Genomic DNA, 22,482 nt, shown 5'->3' on the forward strand with positions numbered 1-22,482 from the left:
ACCACACATCTAGCAACGCCCAGTGCGATAACCATTCTGCGAGGGCCTGCGCGTTCAAAACAGCCGGTGTGGTTCGGAGGGATGGAAAAGACCTATCTAGGTGTATGTCTAGTACCGAATTGAAATCCCCACCCAACAGCCAGGGGAGACCAGCATAGGGGGCTAACGACGTAGACAGTTGCGCTAGGTATGAGGGTTGGTCAGTGTTCAGAGCATAAATGGAGCCCAACAGTATTTGCTGACCATTAAGTGTTCCACGAGCCAAAGTGTACCTGCCTGCAGGATCTTTCACTGTGTAGGTACAAATGAACGGGGTACCTGCCTGTAGGAGAGTAGGGTCTGCTATCCTATGGTCACCCCAAATTTTTGCTTTTTGCTTCACTGGTTTTTGACATATTGAGGCTGTGGGCCTGCTAATCAGACCCCCAGCCTGCTGTTCTCTCTAACTAAATTGACACTATGCACCCTAGGTGCATAACCAATTGGAAGTGGATCACCCTGTGAGCCCCTGTACCAGTGTACACTAGGTACCCAGGGCATTGGTGTATCTAAGGCCTGCCAGGGGCTGAAGCATGTATTATGCCACCCCTGGCCTGGCCTAACAAATTTGACACAACTGGCTGATCACTCAGCTGGGGTAAGTTGGTGTAACCACCTCTTACTTAGGTGTAGTATACCTATACCTAACCTTAAATGGGACACCTGGTAACCTATAAGTCACTCCTATGACAGGCCTTAACAATCCTGAAGGCAGAGTGCTTGGTTCCATGTGAGATGGTGCTCTGGCATGAGCTGAGCCTGTCTGCAGTGGTCGGAACAACTTCCTTCTACCGTTTCCAGATATCGTCATACCATATACTCTTAAGTGCATTATGAACCTCGCGGTTAAATGCTATCTTTGGTTTGGCTTTATCAAAACATGTCGAGTAAGGTGTCATACGAATTGGAATACTAACCCCTCGCCAATTCTGGCGACGGGGTTAGCATTCCACCCTTCTAGAGGGACACGACATGTACAGTACCTGAAACCCGGGTAAAATCAGACATAGCCTCAGCTCCACAAAATGGATGCTGCCACCACAGACACAAGTCTGCCCTCCTGCTGCTGGGAGTCCTTCCAGCTTGGGAGACGTGGACAAAGGGTTTCCTGCCAGGGGAGGTGCGAGCACCACCCCAGACAGGATTTTGTGTATTGGTCAGGTAGGGCTTGAATGGAATGAGACATGCCTGAGGCTCACAAGGAGCCTCGGTGCATATGCCAGTTCAAACCAGTCCTGGGGCACACCAGCCCCGGACCTGGGGCGAGCTGGACAAAGGATTGGGGGTGTAACCACCCCCCTTCCTGGTCCCACCCTTAGGGAGGGACCTAGCAGGTAGTCCGGCCCCTAGAATCCGCTTAAAGGTAGGAGCTGTGTCCTAAGACTTCAGACATCCTGGAATCAACTTAACCACAAGAAGAAGACGGGAACTTCGACGCTCTGCTGCACAGAGGACTGAAGGAAATCTCCCCTATGGTCAGGGAGTGACCATCTTGCTAACGCAAGCACCAACCAGCTATTGAACGTCTGCTTTGCCGCCGCCTCCTGCCGGAGCCCGAGCCCAGTGCCCGACAAGACCTGGACCTCCAGACCTCTCACCGCCCGATCCACAGTCCCTGCAAAGAAGGAACCCGTGGAGGCACCGAGACACGTGGAGCCAGCCATCTTGAAAGACCGACGACAAGCTGCAAGCGCAACAACAGAGGCTCCCTCCAAGTTGTGCTTTGGGTCCTGAGAAGCCCAACACCCGAGCAGCATCTGCACCAAAGGTGAGCCCTCCAGCATCTCCACGATCTGCGTGGGGCCCCTCTGCACTTTGCATCTCGACGCGCCTGCCCGGTCCCTGGCCCGTTGGCTAGTGGCCATTTTGGCGACCTATTTTGAAATCAATGATGCTGGTCTGGTTGCTCCAGACTGGCCCTAGCTGCTCTCCAAAAGAGCAGCCCCTCTGACCTTACTGGTCAGAACAATCAGCTTTCTTGAACTTCCACGACTCCTGCCTTTGCCAAGTCTTGTTTGCTTCTTTCGAGTCGCCGACACCGCCGACAGCGAGAGCCTGCGTGGGACAGCTCGTGACTCGACTCCTGGACGTCGTCGACCTTCAGGGACCACGTGGCTGCGGAGACAAGCTACACTTCACCACCTGTTTGCACCCGACATCGCCTGGTACCTACCTGGTGCCACGCCAGTCACTGGCTAGTGACTGTGAACACTGTCCCCTCTGCTTTCAGGTCTTCTACAACCCCGATCCACTCTTGGATCCAACGCAGCTCTTCTGGACCGACCGCCTGCAGCATCTTTGTCATCAGGCTCCATTGAATCGATAGAAGAAACCCGACGCACTTCGAGACCTATGCACCCGCTTCCTGTGGGTGAGGTAAAGCTGGCACTCCGGTGCCCAAGTGTAGAGAATCATCTCTAGTGTCTGTGTTTAGAATCTTGAGATCGTAGTCCACCCAGAAGACCCTTTCTGCAGTAACTTTTTAACTTTTACGCACCCATTGAAAACCTATGGGAGCACGCGTGTGACTTTCCTCACTGCACACGCAACCCGTGGACCTCCTGGTCACTAACTGAAGTTAGCTCCTTGTAGGCCCAGCGATTCTAGAGGCCCTAGGCCTTTTCCCTTTCCTGTTCGTGGTACTTATACCACTATTTTAGTATATGGTTTGAGTGGCCACCAGGGCCCATCCATATAAAGTGCAACTTCTCTATATTATAACGTTGTCTTGTTTAACGATTTGTGCTCCTGTGCTCATAAAGAGTCTAGGGGTTACTTTGAGAAATAAATACATATATATTTTGAATATATATCTGTGTGGTGTCCTTTCATTGGTATAAAAGGGGGTTACATTTCGTAAAACAGCCTGCTTAACACTCTTTAACGAGTTTAGCCTCAAAGACTACTTAGCCTACGCTACCACTAGGGCAGCTAGTCCGAAATGGTTGACTTACAACCACACCATAAGGGTTGCTTGGCATGGTACAAGGTGGTCACGTTAACTAGTGAACATCATATACCAGGCCAACTTCTCACATTGGTGAGCAGCGGTGGGATTTGAGCTTGCTGTGTTTTACCATTGTAATCTCTTGGTTACCAATTGAAAGATCACATAGGTACCTGCAGGTACATATAAAACAAGATAGATATACTTAAGTTCTACTGAACTTAGTTGTTGTAGAGCAAAGGGAGTAGCACACCCTGACTACAACTACTAGATAGGTTTAGTAGGTAAACCCAAGTGTAGGTAGATTGCAACACATCCACCCACACTTAAGAGCAATGGAGGGGGCAGAGGGGTCCAAGGTACCCATCTCTGTCGAGAGTGACCCCCAGAGGGCACCAACTCTCTTTGCTACCCTAAATCAAAATGAGCTCAGGCAGTTGGCAAATATCAGGGGCCTTAAACAGCCCAAGAACCCTACTTCTGCTGAACTCAGAGAGCTTTTACAGGCTGATGAGAATCAGAAAGCTCTCAAGAAAGCCTCCCAGTTAGGCCCCTTAGGGACTGGAACAGGAGGCCCCCCTTCTGAAGATGCTACTGAGGTACCCCTTTCCAATAGTCACCCCTTAGATGAGAATCGTACTACAGAGGATGAAAGTGAGAAGGGTACTGATACAGAAGGTAGTGAGGATGAAGGGAGAACTAGCCCAGTGCCAAGTGTTATACGTGGCCCAGCTGACCTAAGGCTATTGGGGACTGACAATGGGATCATCCCATTGGATCTCCCCAGTGGACTTAACACGGGGCTTGGGAGGCAAAGGAATCACTCAGGTGAATCTAATGCTTCTCATGCCTCTAGAGGCTCTCAAGGTCACTCCAGGAGAAGGATGACCACCCCTCAGAGGAGGGAGCATGAGGCCAGAATGCAGGAAGCCCAGCTGAGGATCAGGAAGCAGGAGCTAGAGGTAGCCCTGATGGAAGAGAAACTGAACAAGGCTAGGCAACCTAAAGAGAGTGTGTCTATACCCACTGGTGGCAGCATTGTCCCTAAGGACAAAGATAGGGTCTTTGACAATAGGAACCTGTCCAAGGTTGTGCCCCCCTACAAAAGTGGGGATGACATCCACAAATGGATGACTGCTCTTGAGAGGGCCTGCAAAGTGCAGCAGGTTCCTGAAGACCAGTGGGCAGCAATCTTATGGCTCTCCTTTGAAGGAAGAGGCAGAGATAGACTCCTCACTGTTAGAGAGGAGGATGTCAGAAATTACAGAGTCCTGAAGAGTGTCCTAGTTGATGGGTTAGGCTTAACCACTGAACAGTACAGGTTAATGTTCAGAGACACCCAGAAGACACAGACTCAGGACTGGTCTGAATACATTGAATGTGCCACTAAGGCTTTGGAGGGTTGGTTGCTGGGAAGTAAGGTATCTGATTATACAGGATTGTCCAATTTGATGATGAGAGAACAGATTTTAAATAACTGTCAGAACCAGCAACTGCATCAACACTTGGTTGACTCAGATCTGACCTCTCCCCAAGAATTGGGAAAGAAGGCAGACAAATGGGTCAGAACCAGGGTTAAGCAAAAGAACCAGAACCAGGGCCAAGGGGGTGATCAGAAGAAAACAGACCAGAAGGGTGGAGATCAGAAATCTAAAGACCAGAAGTCTTCAACAGGGCCCCAAACTAGTACTAACGAGGGTGGGTCCCAGCCTAAAGGGAAGAAGAAAGAAGGTCCAAAGAAACCCTGGTGCAAATTTTGCAAGAATACAACTCACTGGACTAGTGATTGTAAGAAGGGTGGAGCCCCCAACACTGTTGCCCCTAAGGCACCTGCTCCCAGTACTACTGTTAGCAGTGTTGGTCCCCAGACAAAGGGTGTAGTGGGAATCACTATGGGAACTGAAGGAGATTCTGACTTAGACAGAACCCTGACACAGGCAGTCTTGATCTGTGATGGGGACATAGATTTGTCCCTGACTGTGAGCCCCAGTAACCTGAGCAAGTACAGACAGACTCCTTTAATTAATGAAAAAGTGGCTCAAGCCTACAGGGACACATGTGCCAGTGTCACTATGGTGACACCAGGCTTTGTGGATCCTGGACAGTACATACCAGGTGAGAATTACCTGGTGACCAATGCCAGCAATGCCACTACTTTACATAGTGTGGCAGTTGTTAACTTCTCATGGGGAGGGGTAACTGGCCTCAAAAGGGTTGTGGTTAGTGCAGACCTCCCAGTAGAATGTTTGTTGGGCAATGACCTAGAGAGTTCTCTATGGTCAGAAGTGGAGTACAGGACACATGCAGAGATGTTAGGTATATCACCACATGTCCTTGCTGTGACCAGGTCACAGGCCAAAAAGTGCCTTACTGAACCACAGGTCTTGGATCCTGGAACAATGGACCAAGCACCTACCAAGAAGAAGAACAGGAGGGTAAAGGCTGTGCCTTCCCCCCTGCCTCAAAGTGATAATCAGCCTTCCCAGGAAGATGATCTCGAGGACCCTGAAGTAACTGTCCCTGAAGAGCTTGAACCTGATCAGGTTGAGTTTCTGGGGACAGGGGGACCTTCCAGGGCTGACTTGGGGCAGGCTCAGTTAACCTGTCCATCTCTTAAACCCCTCAGACAGCTGGCTACTGCTGAGGCTGCTGGGAATGCTCAAGGTACCCATAAAGTGTATTGGGACGATGGGCTCCTTTATTCAGAGGCTAGAGACCCAAAACCTGGTGCAACCAGGAGGTTGGTTATACCTCTGCAATTTAGGGACTTCCTTCTTACCTTGGCCCATGATATTCCTCTAGCAGGACACTTAGGCCAGAACAAGACTTGGGACAGGCTTGTCCCTCACTTTCACTGGCCTCACATGAATGAAGATACAAAGGAGTTTTGTCGCTCCTGTGTGACCTGCCAAGCCAGTGGCAAATCAGGTGGCACAACAAAGGCCCCCCTAATACCACTACCTGTGGTGGGGGTCCCCTTTGAAAGAGTGGGAATAGATATAGTGGGTCCCATGGATCCTCCCACTGCATCTGGGCACAGATTTATACTGGTGGTAGTGGATCATGCCACCAGGTATCCAGAGGCAATTCCCCTTAGGACCACTACAGCACCTGTTGTGGCCAGGGCCCTGCTAGGAGTATTCTCCAGAGTGGGGTTTCCTAAGGAGGTGGTTTCTGACAGAGGTACCAACTTCATGTCAGGATACTTGACAGCTATGTGGAAGGAATGTGGTGTCAACTACAAGTTCACCACTCCTTATCACCCACAATGCAATGGGCTTGTTGAGAGATTCAACAAGACCCTAAAGGGTATGATCAAAGGATTACCTGAAAAGCTCAGGCGAAGATGGGACATCCTTCTACCCTGCCTTCTGTTTGCTTACAGAGAGGTCCCACAAAAAGGAGTTGGCTACAGCCCCTTTGAATTGTTGTTTGGGCACCCTGTGAGAGGCCCACTGTGTTTAGTGAAGGAAGGATGGGAGTTACCTCTCAAAAAGCCTAAACAAGACATAGTGGACTATGTACTTGGTCTCCGCTCCAGGATGGCTGAGTATATGGAGAAGGCATCCAAAAACCTTGAGGCAAGCCAGGCCTTACAGAAAGCTTGGCATGACCAAAAGGCTGTCTTGGTTGAGTTTCAGCCAGGACAGAAGGTATGGGTGTTGGAGCCAGTGGCCCCAGCAGCACTCCAAGACAAATGGTCTGACCCCATACAATCCTGGAAAAGAAGGGAGAGGTCACCTACTTGGTGGACCTAGGAACTCCCAGGAGTCCCCACAGGGTACTCCATGTTAACAGGTTAAAAGCATATGTTGACAGGGCAGACATGGGCTTGCTCATGGCTACAGATGAGGGACAGGAGGAAGAGAGTGACCCTCTCCCAGACTTGTTGTCTCAGAACCCTGAAGATGGCTCAGTTGAAGGAGTGACCCTTGGAGGCAACCTCACTGATCATCAGCAAATTGAATGTAGGCAGGTTCTACAATCATTTCAACATATGTTCTCCTTGATACCTAGTCAAACTGACTGGTGTACCCATGTGGTGGACACTGGTGACAGTCTGCCTGTAATGAACAAACTTTACAGACAACCTGACCACGTCAGGGACTGTATAAAGGCTGAGGTACACAAAATGCTGGAACTGGGTGTCATTGAACCCTCAGAGAGCCCCTGGGCTAGCCCAGTGGTTCTGGTCCCCAAACCTCACACCAAAGATGGCAAGAGAGAGATGAGGTTCTGTGTGGATTACAGAGGACTCAATGCTGTCACTAGGACAGATGCACATCATATTCCAAGGGCAGATGAGCTCATAAACAAACTAGCTTCTGCTAAGTTTTTGAGCACATTTGACTTAACAGCTGGCTATTGGCAAATCAGATTAGCTGAGGAGTCCAAGGCCAAAACAGCATTCTCAACCCCAGGTGGGCATTATCAATTTTTGGTGATGTCCTTTGGTCTGAAGAATGCACCTGCCACCTTCCAAAGGTTGGTGAATCAAGTCCTTACTGGGTTGGATGACTTTTGTGCAGCATATCTTGATGACATTGCTGTCTTTAGCTCCACCTGGGAGGATCACCTGATCCACCTGAAGAAGGTACTTGAGGCTCTGCAAAAGGCAGGCCTCACTATCAAGGCTACTAAGTGCCAGATAGGGCAGAGTAAGGTTGTGTATTTGGGCCACCTTGTAGGTGGAGGCCAAGTTCAACCACTGGAGAGTAAGATACAATCCATCAAGGACTGGTCTCCTCCAACCACACAGACTCAAGTTCGAGCTTTCTTGGGCTTGACTGGGTACTACAGGAAGTTTGTTAAGAACTATGGGTCCATTGTGACTCCTCTTAATGATCTGACATCCAAGAAGATGCCCAAAAAGGTTCAGTGGACAGTAAGCTGTCAAAAGGCATTTGATGACCTGAAGAAGGCCATGTGCTCTGCGCCTATCCTGAAAAGTCCTGACTACTCCAAAGAGTTTATTGTCCAAACAGATGCTTCTGAGTTGGGTGTGGGAGCTGTGCTATCACAACTTAATGTAGATGGTCAAGACCAACCCATTGCTTTTATTAGCAGAAGGTTGACCCCCAGAGAGAAGAATTGGTCGGCTATTGAGAGGGAGGCCTTTGCTGTGGTGTGGGCCCTGAAGAAGCTGAGGCCATACTTGTTTGGCACTCACTTCAAGATTCAGACCGACCATAAGCCCCTCTTGTGGCTAAATCAGATGAAGGGTGAAAACCCCAAACTGCTTAGGTGGTCCATTTCCCTACAGGGTATGGACTTTACAGTGGAGCACCGGCCAGGTACAGACCATGGGAATGCAGATGGTCTCTCCAGGTACTTCCACTTAGGACATGAAGACGAGACTGGTCAAGGCTAGTTTAATGTCCCTGCGTTTGGGGTGGGGTTGTGTAGGAGAGTAGGGTCTGCTATCCTATGGTCACCCCAAATTTTTGCTTTTTGCTTCACTGGTTTTTGACATATTGAGGCTGTGGGCCTGCTAATCAGACCCCCAGCCTGCTGTTCTCTCTAACTAAATTGACACTATGCACCCTAGGTGCATAACCAATTGGAAGTGGATCACCCTGTGAGCCCCTGTACCAGTGTACACTAGGTACCCAGGGCATTGGTGTATCTAAGGCCTGCCAGGGGCTGAAGCATGTATTATGCCACCCCTGGCCTGGCCTAACAAATTTGACACAACTGGCTGATCACTCAGCTGGGGTAAGTTGGTGTAACCACCTCTTACTTAGGTGTAGTATACCTATACCTAACCTTAAATGGGACACCTGGTAACCTATAAGTCACTCCTATGGCAGGCCTTAACAATCTTGAAGGCAGAGTGCTTGGTTCCATGTGAGATGGTGCTCTGGCGTGAGCTGAGCCTGTCTGCAGTGGTTGGAACAACTTCCTTCTACCGTTTCCAGATATCGTCATACCATATACTCTTAAGTGCATTATGAACCTCGCGGTTAAATGCTATCTTTGGTTTGGCTTTATCAAAACATGTCGAGTAAGGTGTCATACGAATTGGAATACTAACCCCTCGCCAATTCTGGCGACGGGGTTAGCATTCCACCCTTCTAGAGGGACACGACATGTACAGTACCTGAAACCCGGGTAAAATCAGACATAGCCTCAGCTCCACAAAATGGATGCTGCCACCACAGACACAAGCCTGCCCTCCTGCTGCTGGGAGTCCTTCCAGCTTGGGAGACGTGGACAAAGGGTTTCCTGCCAGGGGAGGTGCGAGCACCACCCCAGACAGGATTTTGTGTATTGGTCAGGTAGGGCTTGAATGGAATGAGACATGCCTGAGGCTCACAAGGACCCTCGGTGCATATGGCAGTTCAAACCGGTCCTGGGGCACACCAGCCCCGGACCTGGGGCGAGCTGGACAAAGGATTGGGGGTGTAACCACCCCCCTTCCTGGTCCCACCCTTAGGGAGGGACCTAGCAGGTAGTCCGGCCCCTAGAATCCGCTTAAAGGTAGGAGCTGTGTCCTAAGACTTCAGACATCCTGGAATCAACTTAACCACAAGAAGAAGACGGGAACTTCGACGCTCTGCTGCACAGAGGACTGAAGAAAATCTCCCCTATGGTCAGGGAGTGACCATCTTGCTAACGCAAGCACCAACCAGCTATTGAACGTCTGCTTTGCCGCCGCCTCCTGCCGGAGCCCGAGCCCAGAGTCCAACAAGACCTGGACCTCCAGACCTCTCACTGCCCGATCCACAGTCCCTGCAAAGAAGGAACCCATGGAGGCACCGAGACACGTGGAGCCAGCCATCTTGAAAGACCGACGACAAGCTGCAAGCGCAACAACAGAGGCTCCCTCCAAGTTGTGCTTTGGGTCCTGAGAAGCCCAACACCCGAGCAGCATCTGCACCAAAGGTGAGCCCTCCAGCATCTCCACGATCTGCGTGGGGCCCCTCTGCACTTTGCATCTCGACGCGCCTGCCTGGTCCCTGGCCCGTTGGCTAGTGGCCATTTTGGCGACCTATTTTAAAATCAACGACGCTGGTCTGGTTGCTTCAGACTGGCCCTAGCTGCTCTCCAAAAGAGCAGCCCCTCTGACCTTGCTGGTCAGAACAATCAGCTTTCTTGAACTTCCACGACTCCTGCCTTTGCCAAGGCTTGTTTGCTTCTTTCGAGTTGCCGACACCGCCGACAGCGAGAGCCTGCATGGGACAGCTCGTGACTTGACTCCTGGACGTCGTCGACCTTCAGGGACCACGTGGCTGTGGAGACAAGCTACACTTCACCACCTGTTTGCACCCGACATCGCCTGGTACCTACCTGGTGCCACGCCAGTCACTGGCTAGTGACTGTGAACACTGTCCCCTCTGCTTTCAGGTCTTCTACAACCCCGATCCACTCTTGGATCCAACGCAGCTCTTCTGGACCGACCGCCTGCAGCATCTTTGTCATCAGGCTCCATTGAATCGATAGAAGAAACCCGACGCACTTCGAGACCTATGCACCCGCTTCCTGTGGGTGAGGTAAAGCTGGCACTCCGGTGCCCAAGTGTAGAGAATCATCTCTAGTGTCTGTGTTTCGAATCTTGAGATCGTAGTCCACCCAGAAGACCCTTTCTGCAGTAACTTTTTAACTTTTACGCACCCATTGAAAACCTATGGGAGCACGCGTGTGACTTTCCTCACTGCACACGCAACCCGTGGACCTCCTGGTCACTAACTGAAGTTAGCTCCTTGTAGGCCCAGCGATTCTAGAGGCCCTAGGCCTTTTCCCTTTCCTGTTCGTGGTACTTATACCACTATTTTAGTATATGGTTTGAGTGGCCACCAGGGCCCATCCATATAAAGTGCAACTTCTGTATATTATAACGTTGTCTTGTTTAACGATTTGTGCTCCTGTGCTCATAAAGAGTCTAGGGGTTACTTTGAGAAATAAATACATATATATTTTGAATATATATCTGTGTGGTGTCCTTTCATTGGTATAAAAGGGGGTTACATTTGGTAAAACAGCCTGCTTAACACGCTTTAACGAGTTTAGCCTCAAAGACTGCTTAGCCTACGCTACCACTAGGGCAGCTAATCCGAAAAGGTTGACTTACAACCACACCATAAGGGTTGCTTGGCATGGTACAAGGTGGTCACGTTAACTAGTGAACATCATCTACCAGGCCAACTTCTCACACTGCCCGTACCCATATTACTGTGCCCCGCGCGTGTGCTGAGTATGTGGCGCCATATCATTGGCCTTTCCAGCATTTGCGCAACTTGTCTAGCTCCGGCTGCGTCATATGTGTTTCTTGTAGGAGGGCAATAGCAGCGGAGTGTCTCCGAAGGTATGCGAAGATAGAGTATCGATGCGTGGGTGTGTACATGCCGCGTATGTTCCACATAATTATATCGGTGCGCGCCATCTCGGGTGAGTCAGTGCAGTGAAGGCGCCAGGGTCAGGGCAGGCCCAGGCGGCGTGGGGAACGGGGACAGGCAGTGTCATGTCGGTGTGCTGCAACAAAAAACACAACTGTTGAACAAAGAACGGTGTAACATCTGGGGCAGACATTACGTGGTGTCCGTCCAAACCACTGTAACTGTGAAGTAGCATAAACTAGGGCAGTAGGGTGCCTATGAGGGTGCGCCCGCTAGCGGTGTCATGCTGTGGTCATCCCCCTTGCTCCTGCATATGTTGTGTGTCATCAGTGGGAGCGCCGGTGCCGCCATTTTGGACCAACAGACTGTGAGTCAGGATGGCGGGCGAGGGGAATGCGCTTCCCCACACGTTCAACCCTTCCCCCCGTCTCCACGGGGTGATGTATGGGACCTGACCGGTGACAGGCGGGCCACCGCTGCTCCGCCACCGCGGAGGCCAGGCAGTGCCGCAAGTGCAGTAGGCCCACCCCTACACCCAACCATAACTAAGACACAGAGTGAACAGACAGTGATCTACCTGCGTGAACTGTCCATGATGATGACTATCTCAAGAAAGTCAGTTCAGATAATATCGTCGGCAGTTTGCGGAGTCAACACTGGTTATCCGGGATCTTCTGAAACAATTGTGGATGGCGAGGAGGAGCCGCTGGGTACCAGGGTGGTGTGCACCTGGGAGTCCAAGCGTTCTTGGGCGTGTGGGGAGCCAAGGGTGGTGACCGCTTCTAGGGCTTCCAATCTCTCCCTGCGCATGGTTTCCGGGCTCGGTCGTTTGTCCCAGGCTGGGCAGTCTTCATGGTCCCACGCTGACGACATTGTCGGCTTCTCCTGCCTGCCACGGCGTCTCTTTCTGAATTCGCAGGTCTCACGCCCGACCACAGTCCCGACTCTTCAAGCCAGTCCCATGCCTCTTCTGGGGAGTCAAAGAAGTGGCTCCTCTCCTTAGTTACTACACGCAGGCGGGCTGGAATCAACAATGAATATGATAGCTCTAGGGCGCAGAGTTGTCGTTTCACCGCTGTGTAGTTGCTCTTACGCCTCTGTACTCGAGCTGTATAGTCGGGAAAGAGCATAACTGGGTTTGCCGCCCACTTTAAGATCGTCCATCTTGCGTGTTTCACGGAGGACCACATGACGGTCTCTATATAAAGATGAATGGCCGTGATCTGGCTCCCGGTTGGGGTTTCTGTGCCGGGATGCGGTGGGCTCTCTAGACCACAAACTGCTGTGACAGTAGTCCTTGAAGCAGGAGATCGCATAGCCACCGTTCTTGGAATTGCCCGGGTGTCTACCTTCTTCACCTTACGGCAGGCCCACCACGCGAATGTTGTTGCGGTGGGAACGGCCCTCTGCATCATCCGCTCTGTTTTCCAGTTCGTGAACACGATCCATTAGGTCTTGCAGCGCTGCAGCATGACTTTGCGTGATAGGCTTGAGCTGTTTAATTGTTTGACCTTGCGCAGTGACTTTGTCGGCCAGCTTACGATGATCAGCATGTAGGAGGGTGAAGTCCGAGGTGACCTTGTCGATCCTGGTTTCTAGGGAGGTTCTGGTGTGTTCCATCGCGTCACCTATCCTTTCCACTGCTGCAAGGACAGAGTCCATTTTGGCTGCTAGGGCTGTGGACGTGGGTTCCGTCGCTCCTCCAGCACTCAGATTCAGGGGACCCAGAGTATTCCCGCCCAAGGGCCCCTGCTGCATCTTGGTTCTCATTCGGCCCATCACAAGCTGTTGCGCCGTGGGCATTCGCAGGCGGTCACCAGATGAAACGGTATGCCGGCAAGGAGGTTACCGACAGGGGAGGCCGCTCCCGTGGTAGCTGCACATGGACGTGGTCCGGTGGGGTAACACGTAACGACTGCACCCCGTTAGTTGTGGCCAGCGCTCAGATGATGACCCATGGGGGCTGTGGATAGACTCTGATTCAAGTGGGCCAGCGAGGGCATGGCAGCTGGTCATCAGGTGGTGTGTCTGTCTGCGCGGGCGGCTGCTTCTCTAGTGGCTGAGCCTCAGGTGTGCAGACCGCGGGGTTTTGCTATCGTTGGCACTCACCTAGGATGGCCTCCATCCACTCCGAGGGTATTCCGCGAAGGCTGCCACTGCATCAGCAGCGATCGCCGATCAGCATCCTCCTGTGTGAGGTACGCACCCAGGACTCCCGTCCTCGTCACCTCACTCTGTTGATTGTTTCTTGGGTGCTGCACTGGGGTGTCAAACGTCCAGGCTCCAGTAGGTACGGGTGTGACCACTGTGAGTGATAGGTGCAGGATCACAGCTGGGCATTCCCAGCGAGGACCCCCAGGTGACGCTCCATGGGCGTGGCTCCCCATTGCTCCCACCAAGGGCCGCTACCGTTGGCGCTACAGGCTGGCGCGGGGTGGCCTACCTCTGCCTTGGCCTCTCCAGGATCTCCGTTGATTGCGCCCGACCTCCACAGTCCCGCCACCTCAGGGCCACACATTCGCCACAGGCACGACTCGCCGGGAATGACACCTTCAAGGCTCCGGGAGGCGTCTTATGCGCGGTATGTCATTGCCCTCCAGCGCCAGGTCTCGCCGGCGCCACGCAGCGAAGCCTGGGCAGGCACAGCCCCAGTCAGCCACCACCGCCGGCAGGCCCCCTGGCCTCCGGGCCGTATCATCCCCGGAGGGACTGCGTGAGCAGGTTGGGCCCCTTCGGGTGCAGCGCCACTACCGCCCGGATTCACCCGGGGAGGCAGTGCGAGTGTCTGTCTCGCTCACCTCCAGTTGCGCTGTCTGCACGGGAAGCACTTCGCTGACCAGGCGAGGCCACGAACCACACACCACCATGGACTGAACTTCGGGAAGGGGAGCAGCGCGGTCCGATGTTTACCGCCGATCGTGATGTCTCCACCGCACAGCCCGCTTGGTTCTGCTTGGGGCCAGATTCCTCCGCTGCCGCTAATTACTGCATTCAAGTGCAGGCGGCCATCTTACAATGTGGAGACGCCGCGCGCGGGCTGACAGCAGGCAGGGCCGCGCGATAGTCACTGCCGTGGCACCGGTGGTCCAAGAGGCACAGCGTACAGCTCATTTGGTGAAGGAGCGCTTCCGCCACCGGTTTTCAGCTGGCAGGTGCGTGGATGTTGGGGATTTCAGGAGAAATTGCCAGGATTGGGGAATTTACGGCTCAAGCTTCACAGACCCGCGTCCGCCATGCAGGCTGGCTAGCCACGCCCCCCTTCACATATCCCCCTCTTCCACTAAAGATCACACCTAACTCCTATTAATTTAAGCTACTGCACAGAAACTGGAGTAAATGCATGCCATGTTAATCTCTGGTTGTATTTTCTTCAGCTTCATTGTATTGTCCGTTCGATCTCCCATTTTGCATTTTCTCAATTTTCAGCACCTTTTGCACATTTCTTTACTTTTATAATTTTGCCCTTCCTGTTTTATTTCATGGTGCTTTTTTTACTGCAGCTTTTCATGTCTCATAATAATCATTTTGTCCCGCTGCTCACAGCCCCTTCCCTTCTGCCGTCAATTTCCTTAAAATTTTTTCAGTTTCCACTGTAAGAATGGAGACTTGACGATGGAACGGTCCGTTTCCTCACCCCATTTATGTAGTAAAATGTTATAAGCTGTTTAACTTAGGGAACGCTATTCTGTAGTATCTAGTTCTGTATGCTTGTGTTTTGGAGGGAGATAGTTGCTATTTTGGGTCCTGGAGTAGCGTGTTACTTGCCAAAAAGTGCTCTAACGCCTTATCAGGAGTTCCAAGCTCTATATAAATGCAAACTCTTCCGTCTTCTATCCCTCCACTATCCTTTTTCAATTAAAATAACAGACTCACATGCCCACTGCTCAAATTAATTTCATATTTCCCTAAACTAATTCATCACTAATCTTTTTTGGGTTCTGAAGTAACATGCTACACGTCGAAAAGTGCTTCGACACCTCGTAAGAGGTAGTAAGCGGTATATAAATGCAATTATAATTACAATTACAATAGCCAACAATAAACCAACATAAACATCCTAATGACCCTGGGATCTGGACTAACATGCTGCCCGACATAAAGTGCTACAATACCTCTATGTTCTATATAAATGCAATTACTTTACAACACACACTAATACCATAACACTCAGTGGTTGGGCACTCGCAATCACATAAGATAAAACTGCTCTGGGTCATGTCTATCACCCAGTACTGTGCCATAGCAATAAGCCACCCATCACCAACTGAGCAGGCATGGAATAACTGAAGAGATCTGCAGCTTTCCGCTGGCCAATGAAGGACTTAAACTTAGTCCACCACTGCGGGTCCCAACTAGCTACATACTATGACTGCTTTTGACATCTCACAATGGCAATTAGATATGATATGACGTTGCCAAAGTCCATCCCAGCCAATCTCTGATACTTGTATTTCTCCAACCTAAGCCTGCTCAGGACCAAAAACTTTAAACAAAATATCTCAGAATGGACAACCCAGTGAAGCAACCATCTATGTGGACTATAAAAATACGAAATACCATAAGTCACCCGCAGAGCTGCTCAAAGCTGCCATCTTACTGAAAACCATCTACTGCGCACCTGTCTCTCACACATCCTCATCCATCACACTGATAAGCACTGCGTCCCATAACTCGATAACTGCACCTTGGTGGTCCTTACGCCCAACATGGAAACACTTTGCACACAGGATCAACACTCTTCCAGCAACACACCCTATAGGGTGTAGCGTGCTGTCAATGTAGGCAAGTGCTCCAGCATTCCATATAGGTGTAGGAAATCTATATAAATGTTACAATACAATGAAGGTGTTGTTAGAAAATAATCAGATACATTTTGTGCAGCAGGCTTGAACATCATTTTCTTCACCATCATCGTCTGTTCTAGATATCTTGCTATTGATCAAGGCACTTTTTAAGGAATTTTGTAACCTCTTCTGTCAGTAAAGAAGAAACATACCTCACATATGGACCTATTAAAGGTACTGTAGGAAGGTAGGACCCTTCTGCATGGTTACCCCCACTTTTTGCCTGGTGCTGTGATGGTTTCTGACTAGTCTGCTTGGGATACTGCTAATCAGAGCCCCAGTCTCTGTGCTTTCTCCCCTAAATTGGTATGTAAGTACTTAGGTACAGCCCAGATTGGACACTGGTGTACCCTTGTAAGTCCCTAGTATATGGTACTAAGGTACCCAGGGCATAGGTTCACCATGGGTCCCCCATGGGCTGAAGCATGCAGTATGCCACCCATGGGGCATCACTCAAACTGTAACTACAGACCTGCCATAGCAGCCTGTGTAAGCTGGTGCTAGTACCACTTACAAAAGATAAAGGTTACCCTATATCTAAGGTCACTGCACTTAAAACCTATAAGTCACCCCTAAAGCAGGCCTTTCAATCCTGAAGGCAGGGTGCTCAGTTCTAAGTGTGAAGGTGCCCCTGCATGAGCAGGACACCCCTACAACCTTCATAGTCCATTCTCCCGGGTTGTAAGTGCATCAGCCATGACAAGACAGAGTGGCCATGCGTCATTACGCAATGATCATCTCTAAACTGGCTGTAACAAACCATATCATGTTTGGTATCAAACATGTTGAAATCATACCCCCACACCGTAAACAGTGTGCGAGGTATGATTCCATGCACTGTAAAGCTCCTCCAGGAGGCCCTCAGTGCTCCCGGTACCAGTCTTCTAGACCCGACAGCACCACATAGCTTCTGCCTACCAGAGACACGATTCTGCCCTCCTGCTGCTGAGCCAAACTTGAACAGGGGAGGGCAGAACAAAAGGTATACTGTCACATGGAGGTGTGACCACCTCCCAGACAGGGTTTAGTGTATTTGGGGCTGGGTGGGAGTGCTTGCCAGTGCCACTCAGTCTGCTTGAAGGGCACTCCTTGCACAGTCCAGTTCAAACCATCTCAGGGAGCCGTCGGCTCCCAGTCTGGCGCGAAACTGGACAAAGGACATGGGAGTTTCGTCCCCACTGCCCCACCCCTCCCCTGGGAGGGAACCGTGAATCATCCCAACCCTTTCCTTGGGGTAATTAAGTGCTCACCTGAGGGTAGTCCCCAGATTCATTTCAAGACACCACTTCTTCGACCGTCTGGGCACTCTGGACTTCGCTCTGGGCATCAAGGCTGCAACTGGAAGACTCCTGCTGCCCCATATATCGTCGCCTTGCTCTTCTGCTGCAATGTCCATGCCTGTGCTCCATACAGGAACCTTCCAAGGCCTGTGGACATCCAAGGCACCTGAAGGAATCTCCCTTGAAGTGAAGGAGTCACTTCCCTGCATCTGCAGGCACCGCAACTAAGCTGACTGGTCTGCTGATCCTGGGTTTTCACGGACTCCGAAAGGCTCAGCAACACAGGTGGTGATTCTTCACATCTCTCGAGGCCTGCCCTGTCCTCTCACCAAGTTTGTGACCAGTATCCCTTGTGGGAGCTGCAGGAACCGAACCCCTGTGCACCGCGTCAACTTGCTGTTGCAAAGGCTTGTTAGCTTCCTTCCATCAAGATCTTCGGGCTCCAAGTAGCCCCCACCTCAAGCATCTCATGTAACGAAGATCTTTGTCCTCATCGCATCACTTGCACCTTGGCCCTGCATCTTTGGGGAGCTGCTCAAGGTCCTCTTGCAAACCAGCGCCTCGGGCCTGTGGGTCCTCTTTAAGGTCTTCTTTGATTTCTGTGGGTTTCTCTAATTGCTTGGGGCCTGCCCTGACTCCCCTGCTTGTGGTGAGTCACCTGGACCTTGCTGGTCCCAACACTGCACCTTCTTTGCTTTCCATGTTGTTTGCAGTTGCCAAGGCTTGTTGGTACTCCCAACAGACACTGACCCCTCAAATCTCGACATCCGACAGCTCGTGAATGGCTCCTGGTCTTCCACAGCATTGCCTGGCCCTCACAGCTGCAGCACCAAGGTCACCGTCATCTCTCCTTCGACATCTGACATCGGTGGGGATTCGTCTTCAGTGTCTCCTGGTCACTCCTGAGTGGCATAGACTCTGTCCCCTCTGCTTGCCGGTTCTCCACATCTCGAATCAACCTTTGGGTTCCACCGGACACTTTCACCTTCTCCAGCAGCATCTTCCTGAAGTCTCCCATTGAGTTCGAAGGAGGTTTCCGATGCCACTTCGCACGTATGCACCCGGCTTTCCTGGTGAAGGTATCCTAGTGCCTAGGGTATCCACGGGTGGGGTGGCTCTCCAACCTTCTGTATTCCAGGGGATTTTGTCGGGGTCCACTGGGAAGGGTCTTTCTTCTTTAAAATTGCAACCACAACTTACCCGTTGACTTGTATTGAGAATGCGGTTGTGTTCCCACACTGCACACGACCTCCGTAGGGCTTATAGATACTCACCTTGGGTGGTTCCTTGAGTTCCCGGCACTTCTACATCTTCTGGGTATAGTCTTGACTGGAGTTGTGGTTCGCATTCCACTTATTTAGTATATGGTTTGGTCTCCCCATGGTGACCACTGTTTATTCTGTGCTACTTACATATTTCTATTGAAAAGTATTGTGTGCATTGTGTATATCTCCGGCTAGGAGATACCTGTATGTGTTAGCGAGTGTCTTATAATAAATACATATTTTTATAAATACACTGTGTGGTTCTTTTTCAAATAATCTATACCTATAAGATTATCTTCTGGTAAAACAAGCTGCTTTACACTCCTTCTGGACTAAGCCTGAAGGCTGCTCTCCAAAGCTACCACTTAGAGAGCTTTCTAAGGTTGTCTAAGACAACTAAAATCACCAGAAGTGTTGTCTGGGTTAGTGCAGGGTACCTACTTACATAAGTGTGCACCATATACTAAACCAGCTTCACACAGGTACATATTTCTGAATTAAGACAGTTTAATTCATCACTGATGTCCGTGTTGCAGTCAGTATCAGGATATGATTCCGACTACTGTGAGAACTCTTTGGGCTCGAGCTGTGGTAGACCAGTTAGAACTCTCCCAGGTTGCAACTCTTCAGTGTGCTTCTCCCACTGGCCCATGGTGGTTAAAAAGAGAGGTGAGGTCTGGGCTTAGCGTAACTTAGCCTCTTAGTGCCTCATAGTCATAACTCAGTATTGGTTAAGCATGGCCTGTCACAAAAAGAGGAAAATATGTTTCAAAAGAAATAAAGCTGCAGCAAACAACACAAGTCTTCATTTTGTTAGCCGGGTAGAATCTGTTTCAAGTACAAATACATAATTTAAGGTGAAAACATCTAAATGTAATAACGATTCAGAAATGGAAGGGAAACTTAAAAGGTATCATTTGACTGACGATTGGTGGACAACTTTGAAAGAAATTGACCATTTATAACATTTCCACAGACAAAATATCGATAGGTAAATACATATAGGGAAGTATACATTTTTCTATTCCTAACTCTGCATCTATGTAACTTCAGAAATATATATCGCATGGTTAAATATATGTGAAGTTAGGTATAGAAGATCTATACTTACTTACCTGCTGATGTTTTAGATTCAATAGTTTGTCCTCTATATTCTGTGCCATCAGTATTCTGGTTTCGATATTCAATGTGCACACCCTTATCGGACCTGGGGGGGGGGAGGGGGGGGGCGGAGGGGTGGATGTAGATCATCAAATTGTCCATCATAGATGGAGATGAGGAATAGCCCTAAACAGTGCTATTTTCTAGCCCTGAATTTATTTGATTTTCATTTGGCTGGCCAACCATCTAAAGCTCAGGATGAAATTCTTTTTCATCAAAAATAGACGAGGGCCATCTTATTTCACGAATAGTGTACTAGTACGCAGGGCTGTCAACGAGTAGAATTGTGGTCCATGGGTATATGATTATGCCTACAGCTTTTTTAATTGACAGATACAAGCACTTTACAAAAAATTGCCAGAAAGGCTGACCTGTGAGATAGAGCATGGGCTTATCATGTCCGACATTGAAAATTGTACGTCTATACTGCGCACGCACTTTAATGTAGCTAGTGAGTTTGGACTGATTGCATTATAGAATGTTTGTAGGTTACACTCATGTATTATATTTAAAATGCCATATGACGAATGTATTTCTTTTTTATTGTTTCAATCACAAATCAAATGAAATGTATGTTATCGTATATACGCTTTTATGGTCAAATTGGCCGAAATAAAGTTTCATTCATGATGATGATGATTTCCTGAATCAATGCTGATGAATGACCTGCTTTTAAGGGATTACACCCATGTAGGCCTTCAGAGGAAATTAGATGCCTTAACTTCTTACTGTGCTCAAAATCTTTTAATTTTGAGTAAAACAACATTTGGATAATTTGGGGGAAATATAGAGTTTTCATGGATCTTTGCAGTTGATATTATGTATACAGTAACTTCATATAAATATGTAGGGCTAATTTTCACCACGGCTCTCAACTGGTCAGAACATCGCCAATTAGTATGAACAAAGGCTTTGGTAACTTTTTTTGTCATTCTAAATACTGAATATGGAGGCTTATGTATGACGCATTTAATAACGACAGGAAACAAGCTGTTAAGATATGCTCAATCCTGTTTAACATCTTTCGTGGGTTGAAGATAAGGCATCCCTCGTGAAAAGGTCACACTGCTGGATGACCCTGAACTCGTATTCCACACAAACACCACAGAGTTGCCTTGATTTGGGCTATCCCAAAACTTCCAAAATGAAGTTTTTAAAGTACAGGATGGGCCTGTTACCCTGTATCCGGCATTTTCTACACTGGCTAAAGGATAAGGCTTATGTCGCTTATGTGGGACGGCGCCTGAGGATATGCCGCATTTGTTATGCTCCTGTGACAAAGTGTTGGAAGAACGAAAACATCTGCTAAAATTCCATTTTAACCAGCGAGGAATACGCTCACAAAGAGAAGCAGTTTTTGCATGCTTTGCACCCCATAATCCACAGCTGAACTGTAGTCTTGTGAAGTTTATGAAGGTGGTGGAAAAGAAAATGCCAATATTTGATTCCTAATTGCCTTTCAGATAATATTATAATACAAAACTGTATCTACTTCTAATTATGGTTGCCTAAAAAGTTGAGATTTTATGATTTTAAAAAGAAATGAAAAATTGTGACTGGTGATATACTGGTCTTTTTTTAACAACGCATGTAGATGTAATTTTAATGTTTGTATTGCAATGGTTTTAATTAACTATGCAAATAAAAATTACTTACTTATTGTCTAGTCGGAATCAAGCAAAAATCTCTTCTCGGTATTGGTAGGCAGTAGACAAGTCTGACTGACGCTGGTTTAAATTAATTCTAAATCGGTTAATTTGCCATAAGAGTCAGGATATTACAAAGGATGGGGTTATAAAATTCGAATCATTTTTGATCTCTACCTCTTTAAACAATCAGCATTGCACATCTCACTAGAAAGAGATCAGGGTCATCAATTAATTGTCACATTTTCATATATAAACAGTGTATCAGATTGTAGAACTAGGGAAGAGATCATGAAGTTAAGATAGGCCTCAATCCTTTATTTTCAACTGCTTTATGGTTGAAATCTAATGGAGGCAAATATCCATATACCCTCTGTTTTAACTATACAAGTATTCAATGCTGCTAGGTTGTTTATTGTTTTTATCTTTGTGTCAAACACTTTTAAAACCTCTGTTCTTAAAGTACGGATCTATGATTCATCCACCTGCCATGATTTTATTAGAAGAAATGCACCATGGGGATGTAACTATCCGGTTGGGGCAATAACTCTCACTATGTGATGGAAGAAGGAACTTCAGTTATTTATGTGTATTTTGTACTAGGGGCATGTTTTCCAGCCTGCTTGTCTATATAAACATATATTTAAAACTGAACCAAACTTTTTGGAATTCTCAGAAGTTGGCAATATATGATTATACCAAAGAGCCCCCTTGAGTTCTCCAACTGTGCAAGGATTAACCAGTCACAAGTGCTTGTTTTTGTGCAGTTTTTACAATTTTGCTTCAAGAGGGCATTTTTCTTCTCTTTCTCTCTTGGTGCAGTATCGAAGAAGCTGTGATGGCGATTAGGTCTTTCCAGTGGGGCGCTGACCGTGCTCGGATGTTTGAAGTGATGCTGAAGGAGAGCACACATTTCATCTACTTGTTGTCCCAGAAGGTAGGGTTCTTCCTTCCTTTCGATCGA

At 48.9% G+C, this 22,482-nt stretch overlaps 1 protein-coding gene across 1 annotated transcript in view; it reads left to right on the forward strand.

Moving 5' to 3' along the window:
- Positions 1-22,482, forward strand: part of LOC146811709 (putative DBH-like monooxygenase protein 2) — a 439,263-nt gene that overhangs the window by 396,296 nt on the left and 20,485 nt on the right. The window contains exon 12 of the mRNA XM_085618698.1: positions 22,341-22,455. Within this exon, the coding sequence (XP_085474824.1) occupies positions 22,341-22,455 (115 nt within the window). The remainder of the gene's footprint in view (positions 1-22,340; positions 22,456-22,482) is intronic.

The sequence above is a fragment of the Triturus cristatus genome, chromosome 7 (genome assembly GCF_964204655.1).
Source record: "Triturus cristatus chromosome 7, aTriCri1.1, whole genome shotgun sequence".
NCBI classification, from domain to species: Eukaryota; Metazoa; Chordata; class Amphibia; order Caudata; family Salamandridae; genus Triturus; species Triturus cristatus.